Source organism: Rhinatrema bivittatum, chromosome 4 (genome assembly GCF_901001135.1).
Source record: "Rhinatrema bivittatum chromosome 4, aRhiBiv1.1, whole genome shotgun sequence".
Classification (NCBI taxonomy): domain Eukaryota; kingdom Metazoa; phylum Chordata; class Amphibia; order Gymnophiona; family Rhinatrematidae; genus Rhinatrema; species Rhinatrema bivittatum.
Window position 1 is genome coordinate 71387618 of NC_042618.1, and position 20113 is coordinate 71407730.

At 43.2% G+C, this 20113-nt stretch overlaps 1 protein-coding gene across 2 annotated transcripts in view; it reads right to left on the reverse strand.

Moving 5' to 3' along the window:
- The window catches only part of GPR137C (G protein-coupled receptor 137C), a 120413-nt gene that overhangs the window by 38984 nt on the left and 61316 nt on the right, over positions 1 to 20113 (reverse strand). The window contains exon 4 of one of the 2 annotated variants that reach the window (XM_029598322.1): positions 12925 to 13074. The exons of the other annotated variant lie outside the window; for it this stretch is intronic. Coding sequence (XP_029454182.1) covers positions 12925 to 13074 — 150 coding nt within the window. The remainder of the gene's footprint in view (positions 1 to 12924; positions 13075 to 20113) is intronic. 2 annotated transcript variants of the gene reach the window in all.

Here is a 20113-nt window from a genome sequence, read left to right on the forward strand (position 1 = left end):
AGTTTCCGCCCCATTGCAAACCTACCTTTTATAGCCAAGCTAATGGAAAAGCTGGTCAACATCCGACTCACAGACTACCTTGACTCTCACAACATTCTCTACCCTTCTCAATTCGGTTTCAGGAAACGCCTTAACACGGAATCCCTCCTTTCTTTAACGGACAACATCCTGATGGGCCTTGACAAGGGACAATCATACCTGCTAGCCCTAATCGACATCTCCGTGGCATTCGACATGGTTAACCATTCTATCCTCATCAACCGTCTAAAGGAAATAGGCATCTCTGGCTCTGCACTGCTCTGGTTCAAATCTTTTCTGAACAGGCACTACAAAGTTAAAATTAATGACAAAGAATCCCACCCCATACCTTCAAAACAAGGAGTACCACAGGGTTCTTCACTTTCTCCTACCCTGTTCAATATATATCTACTCCCTCTATGCCAGCTACTAAACAGCCTCAACCTTACCCATTTTATTTACGCGGACGATGTGCAAATCATAATCCTCATATCGGACCCCCATCTCCTCTAAATTTCTGGAACAACTGCCTACACGCCAACCACCTTCTTTATTTATTTATTTGCGTTTTTTCTATACCGGCATTCATGGATAGAAACCACATCATGCCGGTTTACATGCAACAAGGGGTGAGAACAAAGAACGGAACATAAACAAGTGCAAGGAGATCAAAAGTTACATTACAACAAGGGTCTTAAACTTGGAGGAGAGATAAGAATAGGAGAGCAGAACTGTAAGGATTACATTATTTACATTATATACATTATACTGTGAAGTTTTTTGTATAAATTACTATCTCTTATAAAATTCTTCTTCTCTCGAGTCTCAACCTGGTCCTTAATACCTCCAAAACGGAACTCCTGATTATCTCCCCTAACGATGACAACCCCTTCGCCAATACAATTATTCCGCTAGCTAGCCAGGTTAGAGACCTTGGGGCCACCCTTGACTCTAGAATGAATTTCAAAAAGTTCATTAACGCTACAACTAAAGAATGCTTCTTTAAGCTACAGGTCCTGAAGAAGCTAAGACCGCTCTTACACTTCCAGGATTTCCGTTCAGTGCTGCAAGCCATACTGTTTTCAAAGATAGACTTGCAACGCTCTACTACTCGGTCTTCCCGCCTCTTCTACTAAACCTCTACAGATGCTGTAAAACGCAGCGGCCAGGATCCTTACAGACACACGTCGTAAGGACCACATCACACCTATTCTAAAAATCCTTCATTGGCTACCCATCCAATATAGAATACTATTCAAGACTCTCACCATCATCCACAAATCCGTATACCAGCAATCCACACTCCAACTCTCCATCCCTCTCGAACTACATACTTCCGTAAGGCCGATCAGATCCGCCTACAAAGGTTCTCTCAAGGCCCCACCTAACAAATCCTCTGTCCACAACTCCATTCATAAGCGAGCACTTTCGACTGCAGGTCCGCTCCATTGGAATTCGCTTCCCCCAGATATACGCCAGGAACAATGCCATCTCTCCTTCAGAAAGAAACTGAAAACCTGGCTGTTCACTCAAGCTTACCGTTGAAGGAACCTTTTATCAAACACATTGACTCTCAACCTGACCGCCTCCCTAACTCCCCCCCCCCCCCCCCCCGCTTACCTCTCCATGTTTCCCCCGTCCACAAGATTTATGAATAATTGCCTAAGATTAACCTACAGCTGAGCTTAATCTAGTTGAGTATGTATCGCTTTCTTTTGTTTTTCATTGTTTTCAATGACCATTTTACCACTCTTCAGTTATAGTTTTAAAATATCTTTCCTGTCCTCCAGCTCCCATGTTTTTCGCTCCCTGTTTGATGTAACTTTTACCTTCTATATAGTTAATTGGTTTCCCCTGTTCTATTGTAAACCGGTACGATAAGACCGCGTCTTGAGTATCGGTATAGTAAAAGAATTTAAATAAATAAATAGTTCCAGGGGAAGAAAATTTCACTGTTTGGGGCCCGCTGTAGATAGAGCTCTTTTACTTAAAGATACTTTCAAGGTAGGTGCTTGTAGAGTTCCTCTTTGTGCTAATCTTAGCGGTCGGGAGGACGTGTGAAGTTTGAGCGGGCTTCTGAGGTCCAGAGGAGTGTTGTTGAAAATGGCTTTGTGGGTGATTGATAAAAGTTTAAAGAGGATTCGAAATTTGACTGGGAGCCAGTGGAGTTGTTTTAGAATTGGTGTTATATGGTCTCTTTTGCTGGATTTAGAGAGACACCTTGCTGTTGCGTTCTGTAACAGTTGAAGAGGCTTTAGGGTGTGGACTGGGAGACCGTGTAGCAGAGAGTTACAATAATCTATTTGAGAAAATGATGGATTGCAACACTGATCTAAAATCATGGAAATGGAGGAGGGGTCGAAGTCTTTTTAGAACTTGGAGTTTGTAGTAGCACTCTTTGACTGTAGTGTTGATGAACCCAGCGTAGTTCAGTTGGTTATCCATGATCACCCCGAGGTTTCTGACCCGAGGGGAGAAAGCTGGGAGCGGCGTAAGGTGAGTTCAATGGAATGGTGCCATCTTGATTGATCAGGAGGAGTTCTGTCTTGTTGGTGTTGAGTATCAGGTTGAGACTTGACAGGAGTTTGTTAATGGAGAGGAGGCAGGAGTTCCAAAAAAGTAAGGTCTTTTGTAGAGATTCAGTGATAGGAATAAGGATTTGGATGTCATCTGCATATAAGTAATGGGTTAACTTTAGATTGGAAAGGAGATGACAGTGGGAGAAGATAGATATTGAATAACGAAGAGCCTTGAGGGACCCCTAAAGTGGAACTGAATGGTGGAGACTCTTTGCTATTGATCTTAACTTTGTAGTTTCTGTTCTGAAGGAAAGATTTGAACCAGATTAGAGCTTTGTTTGATGCCGATCTCGGAAAGTCTTTCGATGAGATAATCATGGTTGACCGTGTCAAAGGCAGCCGAAAGATCAAGGAGGATGAGCAATCAGGGATGTTTGTTTTCTAGATTGTTGAGAATGTTGTCTGGCAGATAAAAGAAGAGTTTCGGTACTACGAGATTTGCGAAATCCAAATTGAGCTGGGGAGAAGATATTGTTATTGCCAAGGAATTCAGAGAGCTGTTTGTTTACTGTTCTTTCCAGGACTTTGGCAATGATCGGAAGATTAGCAATTGGGTGAAAATTTGCTGGGTTGTCTGTAGAGAGATTTGGTTTTTTTTAGTAGGGGTTTTAAGATGGCAAGTTTAAGGGGGTCAGGGACCAGGCCCTGTGAGAGAGGTGTTGATGATCTGGGAGATAGGCTTAGTGACATCTCTAGCGCAGGCTATGAGCAGGTTAGCTGGAATAGCATCAAGAGGGTGTGAGGATGGCTTGAGTTTCTTTAGGATGTTTTCTATCTCTAAAGAAGATGTAAGCTCAAAATCATCTAGTCGGGCTGTTTGTTGCGAGGAAGCCGAGGTAGGTTGAGAATAATTTAAACTGAGTGGCAGAACAGGAGAGCATGGATGAGTTTGGGTAGGAACATTGCTGCCTGTACGGGAAGAGAGTAAGTTTGTTATTTTATTTTGAAGTATATGGCAAGTTCCGTAGCTTTAGTAGCAGCTTTGTCTTCTGGAATGGTTGAGGTAGGTGGTTTGGTGAGCGATGAGACCAGAGAAAAGAGGGCTTTTGGGTCGTGGATGAAGTGATTGATTTTGAGAGTAGAAGTCTTTTTGTCTGAAGAATGTCGTTCCTGTATTTGTGCATGAGTGATTTGAAGGCTGATAAGTTGGATGAAGAGGGGTTCTTTCGCCAATTCTGTTCTTAGTTCACGCTTCAATGTTACTAATTGTGGGGTGAACCATGGTTTTTTTTTGTCATTGTTGGCACTGATGGTTTTGGTTGTAAGAGGGCAAGTTGCATCTGCCACCTTGTTAGTGATTTTTATCCAAGAGGTCAGAGCAGTGTCAGCATCCGTAGGATCTATTTGGGTTAACTCAGGGGATAAGTGAGAGATGAGGGTTTCTTGGTTGCATAGCTTTCTGAATTGGACTGTGGAATTCTGTGTTGCTGTGGGCGTTGATTGTAGGTATCGGAGGGAGGTAGAGATAAGCTTGTGGTCTGACCAAGGGATTGGCAGGCAATCAATATGTGACACTAGAGTAAAACTTTGGTTGATGAAGATGAGATCTAGCGTATGTCCTGCTTTATGGGTGGGTTCATTGATGAGTTGCTTGAATCCCATGCAGCTGAGGAAAGATTCGCAATTGTAGGAGCGAGGAGTGGCGTCCACATGGAGATTGAAATCTCCTAACAGAATGGTCAGTGAATCAATGTTAATGTGTTTAACAATGTATTCTAATAATGGAGATGGGTCTGCATAGAGACGTCCAGGAGGGGCGTAAATAAGGCCTATTTGCAGTAGAGAGGATTTGAAAATTGAGAATTCCAAGGAAGGTGAGGAGATAGTTGAATGTAACGATAGACCAAGTTTTTTGTTGGCTGCGAGTAACAGGCCGCTTCCTCTTTTCAATCTGGGAATGGAGAAGATGTTGAAGGTTTGTATTGGGAGTTGATTGAGGCCTAGTTATAAAAGTGTAACTAAAGTCAAAATTTACAACTGGACAGACCTCCAGGAAAAGTATTTAAAAAAATGAGGGATTTAGTGAAGCTTGAGGAACGGTCTAGAAAATAGCAGCTAAGAATTAAACAAAAATGCAGGGTCATGCATTTGGGCTGCAGAAATGCATGGGAATGTTAATGTCGAGGGCAGCAGTTCTCAACTAGTGTCAAAGCACAGGCAGGTATATCACCATCTTCTATTGGCAAGATACCATGCTTCCCAGCCTCCCACTGGCCCAGCTGCTCTTTCCTCCCCCTCTTCCACCTAGGCTTGAAACTTAACAGTTTAGGCACAACATGGCAGGAGAGCTGGTACAAGCACTTGGGGTAGTGGCAGTAGAGGGCCCACGCACATGGGAAGGAAAGGCCAAGTCTCAATCAGAAATAAGAGTAGCCCTGGACCTAGGCCAATCAGTAGGAGCAGTGTTAGCCCCCACAGCTCATGGACTCCTCAGGACTGAGAAACCTGGAGGCTGCCACACCTTTGGCAGTAGGGAAGGGGGGTGGTGGTGGATGAGCATGCACGTTTGAGCAAAACCATCTTCACCTCCTCCTAATTCATGACAGTCTCGGGGCACCTGGCTTACCATAAACTGTATTTTCCATAGATAGCAGATGAATTAGCCATGCTGTCTGGGTATGTCTTCCGTGCCACTAGGTGGAGGAGCTCTAAGAATAGCAAAGTCTTTCAGCCGGTTGCTCCCTCATATCCTCCGATTCACCTCAGTCTGTATTAAAGCAAGTACAAGCGTTGCTAGAATTGTTCAGGGAGGCAGGTGGGTCAACATGGCTAATTCATCTGCTATCTACGGAAAACACTGTTTATGGTAAGCAAGCTTGCTCTTTTCACTTCGATAAGCAGCTGAATTAGCCATGCTGTCTGGGAGTCCCCAGCTGAAGTATTGAGCTGTCATGTAGTTTGATTGGTAATTCGCTCAATACAAAGTTTTTTAGGCAGACAGTTCCTATGAAGGCTGTATATGCAATGAACATGTGCTCTTCTGTAGGATAGTCCTACCCATTACTGCATCATCCACAGTTTGTCCAAACAGTAATGAGATGTGAAAGTGTGCTGCAATGACCATGTTGCAGCTTTGCAAATATCTATTATGGGAACGTCATGGAGATGGACCATTGAGGCTGCCAGTGCATGAACTTGGGGTGCTGTTGGATTGGAAGAAAGGTTTACGACCGTTGCTGGTAGCAAAATTGAATACAGTTTGAAATCCATGTGGAAAGTGTTCGTTTAGTCACCAGAAGTCCTTGTGCATTAGTGTTGAAAGATAGAAAGAGCTGTGAAGATCTGTTAGGTGAAGTAGTGTGCTGCTTGTAGTAGGCTAGGGCATGTTTGCAGTCCAAAGTGTGGAGTTTCATTGTCATTTGCATGAGGTTTTGGATGAAAATAGGTAAGGTTATGGTCTTGTTAGTGTGAAAACTGGAAATAACCTTTGGAGGAGTATGAAGAGTCACTGTCATGGTGAAATTGCAAATAAGGTGGATAGTGGGCTAGTGCTTGCAGTTCTTACTCTTCTTGCTGAAGTTAAAGCAATTAGGAAGAGAACTTTCCATGAACGGTATTGACAAGTGTCTAATGGCTCAAAGGAGGGGAAGCATTAGCTGTTCGATGTCTATGTTAATGTCCCATGGTACTGGTGGTTTTTGCAATGGAGGGCAGAGACTTAATACTCCTTTCATGAATCTGGATAAAGTGCGACACGAAATGGGTTCTCCATTAAAGTATAGTAAGCTGCAATAGCACTTAAATGAACTCTGAGTGAGGAAGTTGCTAGACCATTATAGAGTAAATGCAGGTATGAGAGAAGCTGTTCAGGTGGGCAAGTGAACGGGTCTGTTTGTTGACCAGCAAGAAGCATAGCAGAACCACTTTTTTGTAATTGAGTTGAAGATTTTGAGGATACCAATATGTCCTGAAGACCAGGAGAAATATCTAGCTGCTGGTATGCAACCTGTTCAACCTCCAGGCTGTGAGAAGCAGGGAGGAATGAAGAGGATGTAGGAGAGATCCATTATCCTGGGTTAGAAGCTGAGGGCTGTTTCCCAGGGGAATGGGGTTGCATATTGATAGATGAACTAGGTAGCTGTATCATGGTTATCTGGGCCAAGCTGGTGCTATTAAGATTAGATTGGCTTCGTCTTCTATGCATCTCTGTATGGTATGGGAGATGAGAGGTATTGGGGGGAAACAGTAGGTTGTGAGACCAAGTTACGAGAAAAGCATCCGACACGAGTCTTTGTGAGCTTGGATAAATTGAACAGAAATTTTCCAGTTGTGTGTTGCTTTCTGTTGCAAAAAGGTCGATTGAGGGATGACCCCCAAATCATGAATAAGGTGTTGCTATTTTCTTGTCCAACTGCCATTTGTGAGGATAAAATATACTGCTGAGTTTGTCTGCTCTGGAGTTTTGAATTCCAGGAAGATAAGTTGCTTGAAGAGATAGTTTGTTGATGAGCCCACTCCAGTCATTTAACTGCTTCCCTGCAGAGGTTCCAGGAACCGGACCCTCCTTTGTTTATGTAAAACATAGTGACTTGGTTGTCCATGTGAATCACCACTATCTTCCCTCTAAGGGATTCTTCAAAAGCTTGAAGGGAGTTTGACCGCTTTGAGCTCTAGTAGGTTGATGTGCTGAGTCCTTTCGTATGCCAACCATAAACTGCCTGAGTTGTCAATTGGTCGAGATGAGCTCCCCAACCCTTGGGGGAGGCATCTGTGGTTAGTATTAAAATGATGTAACTGTCTCAATGGCACCCCTGTCTGCAGTATTGACTGAAAAATCCACCACTGAAGGTCTGTTTTCATACTGTTAGTCATGGTAATGGGTGGAAGAATTGACTCAATTGGTTTTTCAGGCCCCACTGTAGGCGATGCATGTGGAGTCGAGTGTGAGGGACTATATATATGGATGCTGCCATGTGGCCGAGAATGGTTAGGATATGGCGAGCTGATGTCTTAAGTTTGAAGGAGATCAGTAGCAAGAGTAGAGAGAGTCCCTGTTCTCTGATGGGGAAGGAAAACTTTGTTCCGTATCATATCAATGATGGCTCCTAAGAATTGTAAGTTTGAGTGGGCTGCATATTTGACTTTTCGTAGTTTATTAGAAGGCCTAGACTGTCTAGGCAAGAGATTGCTGCGGACCAATCTCCTACACACAGAGTCTGATTGGAGGCTACCAGGAGCCAATCGTCCAGATAAGGAAATATTTGCACCCGACAACGAAGGTGTGCCACTGCTAAACACTTGGTGAAGACTCTGGGGGCAGAGGAAAGGCCGAATGGAAGAACCTTGTACTGGTAATGTTGATTGTTCGCCTGGAAACATAGGTAGCACCAGGAATTGGGGTGCATTGGAATATGCGCATATGCATTTTTAAATCCAGGGAGCACATCCAATCCCCTGGTTGAAGAAAGGGAAGGATGGATTTGGGGGAGAAGTCATCTTGAATTTCTCTGTAGAGATGTTTGTTCAGGGAATTCAGATCCAGTATTGGCCACAGTCCCCCTGATTTCTTGGGAATCAGGAAGTATTGGGAGTAGAATCCCTGACGGAATTGCTGGGAAGATAACCTTTGAATGTAGTTCTGTAGAAGATTCTGAATTGTTCAGTAGAGGTTTTGTGAGATGTTAATTGTTTTTGTGGAACCCAACTTGGAAGGGTTGCGAGGGATGAGAAATGAAGATTGTAACTGTGGGCTATGATCGATAACACCCACTGATCTGATATGATTCCAGGCAGGAAGAAAGCTTGACAATCTGCCCCCTACTGGGCAGGGGGGGGGGTAATGAGATGGTGACTGCATAATTCTTAAAAACCAGTCTGAGTTTTGGTGGGTTGAGGGTCTGCCTGTCGAGGAGGGCGAGGGGCCCCTTGTCCTTTGGCGAGACACTGGAGGTTGGTATGGCTGAGGTTTGTTATATGAAGACTGTCTAAATGACCTATTGTCGTCACGAAGTGGATGGCTGATGTGGTGAAGTTAAGGAGAGGACAGTTGTCTTCTGCTCCTTAATCTTAGATACAGTTTCAGTGAATTTATCTCCGAAAAGGTTGTCTGGACGACACAGCAAATTTGCTAATTTGTCATGGACATAGTCTTGAATGGCACTGGAATGAAGCCATGCGAGACGTCGTGCAGCCAGAGCATTCGCTGAACCTCTTGATGAGATATCAAACCCTTCATAAACAGTCCTGAGCAAGTGCCTTAAGCCTTCTTCCTTGCTATGGTATTGAGGAGGTAAAGCCATATCTGGAAAATTCTGCTGTAGATCCGACTTAAGTGCCTGTAAATTGTCAAACAGGTACTGAGTAATATAGAATCTGTGATTCTGAATACTTGTTTTAACATTGCAAGGAAATCCTTTAATTCAGCAAACAGCTTATGGTCTTTGTGGTGGTGTATTTGCATGAATGAGATTTTTGTGCCTTCTGCATTGCTGACTCAGACGATTTGAGTTATGCAGAAGCATGAAAGGGAGAATCCTTCATTTTATATTTCATGTCAGTCTTCCTGGATGTTGGTGTTGTGGACAATGGAGTCTCCCACGATTTCTCTATTAACTGTGTTAGAAAAGAGTGCTGTGGTAAGGCTATTGGCTCTGTGGGGGCATCAAAAATCTTCAGTATGCCCATAGTTTCCTGACATGGGTCAGGTAGTTTCCTGGTTTCAACATTTAAGAATTGACCAACCTTCTCAATGAACTGAGAATAAGATAAATCTTCTGGGGGTGAAGATGTTCTGGAGATCTCTGCAGGGTTGGACGGGTAACCCGTGGAAGCATCTGCAGAGGAATCAGTATTGCATTCAATCGGGGATGAATGTGGTACTGGATGGACCTTGGGTGTTGGACCCGGTACGGTAGGGACCACTGGAATTGTTGGCAAGTTAGCTGGTTGAGGTGGAATATTTGATTTTTTCTACTGATTGTAGAAACTGAGATAGAATATTGGCAATTTGGGTCTTGGCTTGAGTAGCTAGACCTGAAGTAGACTGAGCTGGTGTTGGCTCCGTACTTGGCAGAAGAGTAGATGGGGATTATATCCCCTGAACCATGACCTGATCTGGTTGAGGTTGATGTTGACCAGGGCTTAATGTACCAATGGAAACTATGGAATCAGATGAGAATGTTCCAGGTGAAGTAGGAGATGTAGGCAAAATATGAGGTGAAAATTCTGGTTCAGGGTCCATAATTGGCAGAGGAGATGTGTCTCTTGGCCTCTTATGGCCCGAATGGCGTTTGTTGTTTTTATGGTATTTGCGTCAGCATAAGTAGACAATGCACCTTTTAAAGGAGGTAACCAAGGAATTGGATCAAGGAAGAGCACTAGATGTCATCTACTTGGATTTCAGCAAAGCTTTTGATACGGTTCCGCACAGGAGACTGGTGAATAAAACGAGAAGCTTGGGAGTGAGTGCCGAGGTGGTGACCTGGATTGCAAATTGGTTGACGGACAGAAGACAATGTGTGATGGTAAATGGAGCCTTCTCTGAAGAGAGAGCGGTTTTAAAGTGGTGTACCGCAAGGATCGGTGTTGGGACCGGTCCTGTTCAATATCTTTGAGAGAGACATTGCGGACGGGATAGAAGGTAAGGTTTGTCTTTTTGCGGATGACACTAAGATCTGCAACAGAGTGGACACGCCGGAAGGAGTGGAGAGAATGAGACGGGATCTAAGGAAACTGGAAGAGTGGTCGAAGATATGGCAGCTGAGATTCAATGCCAAGAAGTGCAAAGTCATGCATATGGGGAGTGGAAATCCGAATGAACTGTACTCGATGGGGGGGGGGGGGAAGGCTGATGTGCACGGAGCAGGAGAGGGACCTTGGGGTGATAGTGTCTAATGATGTGAAGACAGCGAAACAATGCGACAAGGCGATAGCAAAAGCCAGAAGAATGCTGGGCTGCATAGAAAGGAATATTGAGTAAGAAAAGGGAAGTGATTATTCCCTTGTACAGGTCCTTGGTGAGGCCTCACCTGGAGTACTGTGTTCAGTTCTGGAGACCGTATCTACAAAAAGACAAAGACAAGATGGAAGCGGTACAGAGAAGGGCGACCAGGAAGGTGGAGGATCTTCATCGGATGACGTAAGAGGAGAGATTGAAGAATCTAAATATGTACACCCTGGAGGAAAGGAGGAGCAGAGGTGATATGATACAGACTTTCAGATACTTGAAAGGTTTTAATGATCCAAAAACAACGACAAACCTCTTCCGTAGGAAAATAATCAGCAGAACCAGGGGTCACGATTTGAGGCTCCAGGGAGGAAGATTCAGAACCAATGTCAGGAAGTATTTCTTCACGGAGAGGGTGGTGAATGCCTGGAATGCCCTTCCGGAGGAAGTGGTGAAGACCAGAACTGTGAAAGACTTCAATGGGGCGTGGGATAAACACTGCGGATCCATAAAGTCAAGAGGCCGCCAATGAAGAGTGGGTGACTCGCCAGAATGATGGCTATTGACACAATACCCTTATTAAATAAACATACACATGCTTACTGTGACTCCTACATCGCTCAAAGCTTCAACAGCAAGAGGTAATGGAAAAAAGGATTTGCACTCACAAAGAGGGGAGTAGCTGGCTTGTTACGGCGGTTACTACCCCAAACCAAATATGCCTGATACTTCACTTTCAATGCATATACAGCATAGCTCTCTGTTTCAATGACAGGGGAGAAGAATAACTGATACTTCACACATCCAGCAGAGCTCTCTGCTACAACGGCAGGGAAAAAAACAAACAAACAAAAAACTGATGCTTCACGCATATCCTGCATAGCTTCAACGACAGGGGTGAAGAAAAAAAGGATTCGCAATCACAAAGCGAGGAGTAGCTGGCTTGTTACGGCGGTTACTACCCCAAACCAAATGTGCCTGATACTTCACTTTCAATGCATATCCAGCATGGCTCTCTGCTTCAACGGCAGGGGAGAAGAAAAAAACCCAACAAGGGCTGTACAACATAGTCTAGGTAAAACAAATAAGCATGGGTGTAGCTTGCTTATCGCAGCGGTTACTGCCCCTACTACCCCTAACTAATCAAGCTAGATATTTCACTTGGATGCAGCTCCATCACTGCTCTCTACATTAATGGTGGGGGTGGAAGGGGAATAGAACAAGGAGCTAAGAGAAACAGATAAGAATGAGAGAAAATGTGTGAGGCTTGCTGGGCAGACTGGATGGGCCATTCGGTCTTCTGCCGTCATTTCTATGTTTCTATGTATCGATGCAGCAGTGTCTGTGCGTCAATCTGTACGCCAGATTGACAAAGCTTCGATGCAGAGGAGTCCTTGCGCTGGACATCTTCTGGTGCATCGACGTGTCATACTTCCTCAGGTACATCGATGCCTTGTAATTTCTGGGTCGCATCGGTGTGTAACTGTTGACTGTGTCTGAGGAGGCTCTCCTCTATGAGGGAGACCTTTTCCTTCTCTTAGGGCCTGTGAAGACCTTACAGAGGCCTCAGATGGGGCAAGGGAACCCGAAGTCCTAGCTTGAAGATCCTGTATCCTGGCTGCCCACTGATGCTGGGCGTGAGAGGACCATAGACATATGTCCCCACAATTTACTTGGTCATAGGAGGGACCCAGACACAAGTAACAGGATTTGTGGCCATCGGTGGCTGACAAATTTTGCCACAAGAGCAAAATTTGAAACCACGACGTGGCATTCTTCTCTGTTGATAATTGAACGAAGTCCTGAAGATTTTCACTTTTTTTTTTTTTTTTTACACAAGTTTCTCACAGGAGCGCAGAGCTCCGTGTGCCAACTGCCGAGTGGAAGAAGACTGAGGAGCCTGAGATGAATCAAAGGATATAAGAGGGAGCACCCGGCTGAAAGACTTTGCTATACTTAGAGAGCTCCGCCACCTAGTGGCATGGAAGATGTACCCAGACAGCATGGCTAATTCAGCTGCTTATCTACGTAAAAATGTATATTTGGTAGGGGTTGCTCACAGAGAGCAGGATCCCTCAGTACCAGTGCCAGATAATTCATGCCCCTGGAGAATCATGGAACCACAGCTCTGGTATAGGCTGGTTCTTTGTGCATGCCCAGTAGAACTGTTCTGTTGCATGTTGCAGCTATTCTGAGATGGAAACATAAGAACATAAGAAAATGCCATACTGGGTCAGACCAAGGGTCCATCAAGCCCAGCATCCTGTTTCCAACAGTGGCCAATCCAGGCCATAAGAACCTGGCAAGTACCCAAAAACTAAGTCAAACCTAAAAGGTATGAGGTATCTGGTCAAAATTCTCCTCTCCCACCAACAAACTTTGCCCTGGCTTAGAAGCAACCAACAGTCCTTGCATGATAGAAAAAAAAAAATGAATGCTTACCTTATCAGGGACATTGTCCCAACCATAGTTAAATGGACTAGGTTTGTTTCCAGGTGATGTGGCAACCACCACTAGGTTATAGCAAGCCCTTGAAGCATAGAGAAGAATGACTATAGTGCCCACAGTAATAGCCTGACATAGCGATGTGCCCTAAGGGAAGATTTTAGGATACAATATTACTAAATACTCATGAATGCCAAAATTAGCTATGGATAATTTAGAATATGCAAAATTGAGCACGGAATTTGCTTCAGCACCAGTTTTAAAACTGAAAGGCTGCAAACTACAGTTACACAAATTGAAGCTGACAAATTTTTCTCCCAGACTTAAAACTGCAGTCTGGCAAAGAAGGGATTTTCTATCCAGAGTAACATTTCAAAATGCATCATTGAACATCTCTGTACATATTTTTGGAAAAATGTTTTCTGGCAGCTTTTTTTTTTTTTAAACTTTCAGCTGAAACTAGAATTCCAAGTCAGCTGGTCAGAGAGCAATTGATGTTTGTGTCCAATCAGAAAGCAGCCTTTCATTTGACATTTGCTTAAATAACCATTAGGAGCAATAAAAAAGTAAACTGTTTCCAAAACATCAAGTAGCAGTTATAAGGTACCTAAGAGTAATGACTTTTCTAGAGGACACCTCCCAGTAATAAGTCCTATATAGGATTTATTGATATCCACACTTTGAAGAGGATCCCCATTTACTGTTAAAGTAAATATACCACAATACCTTACTGTTTAAAAAAAACCCACAAGTTATCTATACTAGACAGCACCAACCTACTTCCACTGCCTGTTTTGCTCTCTTCGCTATGTTAATGTTTAAGGTTATTGTACCCTGGTTCCCTGTAAAGACATGATTTTATCAAGAATACCGGTATAAAAAGGCACCAAATAAATATTCATGGAGTTTGTTTATTCACAATCCAACTCAGCACCAAAATATTTGCTACACATTTTAGCACTCCAAAGTGTGGTCCTTACAAATATTCTTTACTGCATTTCAGAAGTTGGCTGTTAATGCAAATAGGTTAAATTTTATTAAAATACAATTCTTTATTAGAATTTCTCCTTTCAAGATCATGGATATTGCGTGGCTAAACTCTGGGCCAGAGTTGTCTAGGGGTAGGTAACTCTGGTCCTGGAGCGCCACAAACAGGCTTGGTTGTGCATGTACTGCCTTTATTATGTATGAAGCTTCATAGTCATGGTGGATATCCTGAAAAACTAGACCCATCTGTAACACTCCAGGACTAGTGTTGCCTACCCTTTGTCTAATTACTGAATAAGCACCAGTATCATGTTAATTGCATCTGGCTTAATTTTTTTTTTGTCTTGATCCTTTTTGCTGTTTTAAGTTAGTTGTCAGAGACCATATTGACATGCAAGGCAGAGTTGGCTATTTGGATTAACAGTAATCATGAATGACTGCTATTTAAACTACTTTATTTGGCTTGGCAATTAATGGCATTTGGCTGTGCAGTTTCTGCAACACCAAAATCTTTCATGGCAAGTCAGTCTTTTAAAAAGGTGAAAGTGTGGACAATTGCATCTTTGTAGTAAAGTTCAACTGTAGTTTAGGAATGGGAATAATTTTGAACCCTATAGCACTTATCTGCTGGCTTACATTTCACAGGTTTAACACTTCATTAGCTGTAAGGTAAGGCAAGAAAAATGACCAAGATGCAAACTTGTATTAGAACTGTCAGATTTCTTGCTATTTGAGAATTTAGAAAACATTGGGACAGTTAAGCTGGGAAATGTGGATACTAGTTCTTCCTCTAAAAAAAAAAAAAAAAAAGGAGGAACATTTCCCATCAAGTGAATTCCCAAAATGAATTTGAAACTAGAGATGTATAGAAAGCCTTAGTCTCCTGAAGACTTGCAGGCTATCCATCTCATCATTTGGATTCTCTGGTCCATGACCCTGAAAAGTGAAAGCAGCATAGGGAAGCTTAACAGCAGCAGCTGTTAGTTCTCTCCCCCTTCAGGACATGCTTGTTATAATTATATTTCAGAGAAAAAATAGCAAAGCAGGTGAATATGAGCATGTGTCTTCACAGAGTGCCACCATTCCCACCCAAAAAGGTGAGATGGCAATTCAAAGAAATAAGTATTAAAAGCAACATTGCACAAGTATACATGAAGATTGAGAAAGAAATATACTGGACAGACTGGGAGGCAGAGATTGTGAAGAATTATGAAAGATAACTGAAAACTATGAAATTTCAAATAAAGGTAGTTAAAGATTGAATTGTGAGTGTTAAAGCTTAGAATTTAAAAAGTTGGAAATGCAATTTGTAGAACTGACCAAATAGCAAAGCAGTATTAGAAGGTGACAAAGTAGCAGCGTTGCTTGTGTCTTCAATGAAAGTGGCCCAGAGTGGTTACTGTAGTCACGTCTCACTTGAGCTTCATCCAGTGGGTAGTGCAATGCTCGTTTGTGATTGGCCCGTGCACCCCCTTTACTGGGTTGACTACTTTTTTTCTGCTTTATTGCTCAATTCTGGTTATGTACTCTCACCCCATTGGCTAGAGCTTTTTTGGCACATTTTTAGATTTAGGTACCAGGACTTAATGTTTTGCAGATATGCCAGTGAAACTATAAGCTGTTAAGAGTGCAAAACTTTAGCTAAATGTTATGTAATTTGTTTTGGTTTAGTAATTTACACTTAATGTCTTTCAGATACTATCCTGAAATGTTGTATAAGACCTTTGCTCCATAACCCTGGTAAGCTTTATGAAATATTGGCTCAATTGTATCTTATGTATAGGCTGCTGTTCTTGATTTTAAGATGAGTCTTGTCATACAGATGTAAGGTGTATACCTTTCTTCATCCCTCCCACATAGCCTCACCAGTGAAACCAGGCCCATGTTGGGGGACTGTACCTTAGATTTGATTTTGGTGCCACTGAATAAAAACAGCATTACATTACCTTGTCATTTGGTTATTATGAAGACCAGCTGAAGTTTACTGGTCACGCATCTTCCTATCTGCATTGTGACTTGTGACTACTTTATGCTTTTGTTTCACTCTAGCCTAGACAGCCTAACCTGTAAGCTAGTGTGATGTAGTCAAATCAACTGGTATCAAAGGACATGAAAGCTTAAGCTCAAAAAGGTAAGGCAGTGTCCTCTTTCAGGTAATATGCCAGGGCCCTCTTACAATCCAAAGAACAAATTGTGTGGAACCAATGCACCTTGCTTGAGCCTTTTATGCTGGTTGCTATGACAGCTATACAGATTGATGCCATTTTTCTTTGACACAAGGTGGTCAGCAGTACTCTACTGAAGAGTTTGAGCAGCTCCTGCAGTAACTTTCCCCAGCACAGCAGATTGGCCTGCAGTATAGAAAGAGGATTTACTGACTAAAGAGATTTAAGAAGCTTCTTGATTTTACATGCCCTGGAATGCTGGGAACACATGCATATCCATTTGCAAGTATAGCAGTTTGCTTGGTCATTTTTGGGACCCAGGCCCATCTGAGGGAAGTTACATTACCACAAATTCAGTTTGAATCCACTTAAGCCTGAATATGGAAAGGAGTACAGCTTGCATGTGGGGGAAAAATCTACCCTGTGTCTTTGTGATGCATGTCCAGCCTCTGATTTGATGGCATTGCTGCCCTGCTTCTTTTCCGTCCCTTTGATACACAAGCAATTGTTCTTACTCCTTTGCCCCTGCAACAAGTTATGTGGGAAAGACGTCTCGTAAAATTAAAACTAGGATCATAGAACATAAACCCAACATTAAGATGGGGAGAGACAAAGCTCCGTTAGTAGCACATTGAATTCAAACACCTCATTCTGTGACTGACATACTTTTTTTGTTTTTGTTATAGATGTGGTATCGCCTCCAGCTAGAGGTGACTTTTCCACAATCTTTATTAGAAGGGAGCAAAAATGGATTTTCATTTTGAATACAGTAGCCCCCAATGGCCTAAACGCCGAGCTTGAATGGAGTTATTTTATTTAAGTTCGGGTATGACGTTATGGGAAGTGGCTGCTGATTGGTTGGTGGGTTGTGCTAGTCATCGGCGCAGTTTCGTGCCAAAACAGTCTGTCAGGGTTTAAATTCTGTTACCTGAGACCACACTTTGTGCTCCTGACAATTTCTGAAAATCACTGTGACATAGGTATGTTAACTGTTGGATCTTTTGTTTGCCTCAATTTGACCCAGTGTTTATACTGGTCGATATAAAATTCTTCTTTATTTCCAGATCATTGTTAAAATTATCCCCCCCGAAGCAGCCGGACTGGCGAAACACTGGTCCGTGTTGGGGACTGTTGTAAAATACTGTGGTTCACTGAAAGGAGTTACCGTGGTGAAATAAATTTGTAATGCAACACTTGACCAAGTAAAGGTTTATTTGTGCTTTGGTGTATACATCAGATGTATTAAGTGCATCTTTGCTCCTATGCGATATTGGACATTCTCCTTTGGTGGAGCTATTTAAATGGGCACTGAAGCAGACGACCTGACCTTCAGCTACTCAGAAGCAGCCTTTCAGGCTGTGATTACAGATACACCATTTTTTGAATCATCCACATCTGTTGTGCCTTCAGTATCTTTGTTAAATGTGATCAATTTACAGAAGAGGCTGACCCAGGCTGAATTACATTCAGCAACATTAATAGAATATTGCAGAGTAAGATGAATCCCGTGTGGGTTGAGAGTGCAGAAGGAACCCAGGCTTCACACTGACAAAGGCTTTGTGACCCGGTGGAATCAAATACTTAATAAATGCTCATTTGATCTTATGGTTCTGATTATAGAAACTATGAAATCTTTCATCCACATTAGAGGAAGAACTGTCAGGTCAGCTGGAAGAGATTAAAACTAGCACTCTGCTAGAACAGTTTGATAATCAACTCACCAAATTTAAAATAATTTAGAGAAATTTACCACCGATATGAAGAGTGTGAAATATAAAATTCCAACGCAACGAGTACGATTATAAAAAAGGTTTTATCTACACATGGATGGCTACGAATCATTCCCCCCAAAAAGACTAGCATTGCCCAATCGTCCTCAGATGACGACTCAGGGGAAGAAATGGGAGTACAGCGGAGCCGCGACCTGCAGACAGGACATTTGTCAACTGGCAATACTGGATCATTTGGTGCATCTTCCTCTTCTGTGGCATCTTTAGATACACTGCGTGCCAAGGGACCAATAAAGAATTCTCGTCACACACAACAACCCATCCAGCCGACCCAGTGAGTCACGCGGTCAACACAACAATATCAAGATCCAGGAAGTAAAGGATGAAAACATTGTATTTAATTTATCTTCAAGGACTCTGACATTGAAGTTCGAACTTTGGGAAAAGGTCTGTCATATGTCCCCACTGTTCTACCTAATGACTGACATTTATATAGATTTTTTAGGACACTTAAAATTAAAGCATTTTTTTTGGACTCCCCTCCTATTCAAGACATGTCTCTGGTGTATCCGAAATCTAAATGGATCCCCCTGGGTCCATTTGACCCAGCTTTAGTCATGTTTGAGAGACTAGTCCGCTCGGCCATAGCTGTTTTACAGGGTAACAAACGTTACACAAGATTCTAACATAATAAAACCAGCTGACAAGGGGGGTGGGATCGTGTTTAATACCAGTGACTATGAATTAGAAGTCCATAGTCAACTTAGTGATGTTCTGTTTTACAATTGCTCGTCACAAGATCCCACTAAGGAATTGCAAATTAGAATTAAAGATCTAGTGCAGGAAGCAGTTGAGAAAAAATACATTACCTTAAGAGAATCACAAGGTACCGTGGCTAGGCCAAACAGGAGTGCTTGAAACTGGAAGTGCTGCTCTAAGACCATAAAACTCAGGTAGCATTGATCTCTGAATTGGAATGTGAAGATATGCTTCTGTCAAATCCAGTGATGCCAGGAACTCCTGGGTGCATGCAGCTGCTATTGAACTGCAACATTTCCATGTGAAATCTGGGGACTTTCAATGCTGCACTCACGTGTTTCAAATAGAGAATGGGGCAAAAGGATCCCTCCTTTGGGACCACAAAGTAAATGGAATAGTGACCCCTCTGACTTCGTCTGAAGGCACTGGAACCATGTGCCCCCCAAGTGCTGCAACCTTTGCAAAGTCTCCTGCACTGCCCTGCACTTCTGCAGGGGGAGATTAGGAACAGGTTGCAGATGGGCCGAGCAAATTCTAAGGCGTAACCGTCCCTTATGACACTGAGTACCCACTGATCCTGGCCCACTTCTCATGAAAACAAGCCAGCCGACCCCCTATAAAAAGGAACAGGAGTGGGCCTGCCTCACCTCATTGTGCCAATTTGGAACCAGAGTATTGATCTTCCAGTGATGGGTGTTCTGAAGGGCTGACATCCTCCTTGAAAGGACTGCCCCAGAGATGAAAAAGGCTTATGTTGCTGACATGCTCTGCAGTTGCTAGACAGACTGTCCTGAAAACACAGACAATGAGGAAAACTCAGTCTGCCCTTAGGCTTGTCCTCTGGCAATCAATGCATCTTAGTGTCACGAGCTGATCCAGCTCCTCCCCAAATAGATCTTTCAAACAGCAGAGAAGCCAGCTGGGACTTAGATGAAACGTCTGCTGACCAGTTACGGAGCCCTAAGAGACACCTTGTGGAAACTGCAGCACCAATTATGCGGGAAGACATTCGGACCACATCATACAAGGCATCTGTCATAAAAGCTATTGCAGCTTCTAACCTGTCTGCCTGAGCAACTTGCGTACCACCAGCCACCTGACCTTACTGGGAATGCTGTACCCACAGCATAAGCATGCCCTCTGCATGAAGCTGGAACAAATAGCCACGTGGAGACTCAAAGCAGAGACTTCAAAATCTGCTTGAGATGGACCTCCAACTTGCAGTCCTGAACATCCTTCAGAGCCACTGCTCCTGCAACCAGAATGCTAGTCTTGTGATGGCCAAGACCATGGCGTCCACCTTAGGGAGTGCAAATAGCTCCAGGGCTTGCTCTGGCAAGGTATAAAGCTTTGCCATAGCCCTGCTGACTTGCAATCCTGTATCTGGTTATCCTACTCCTGGTCCAACCAATTTTTAATGGACTCATGATATGGAAACCCGGAAGGAGGGCTCCGCTTGCCCTCCAATACTGGATCCGCTCTGCCTTGCAAGAGTTGCCAAGAGGAGGCTGGAGACCCAGCTCCTCCAAAACTTTGGGAATGAGC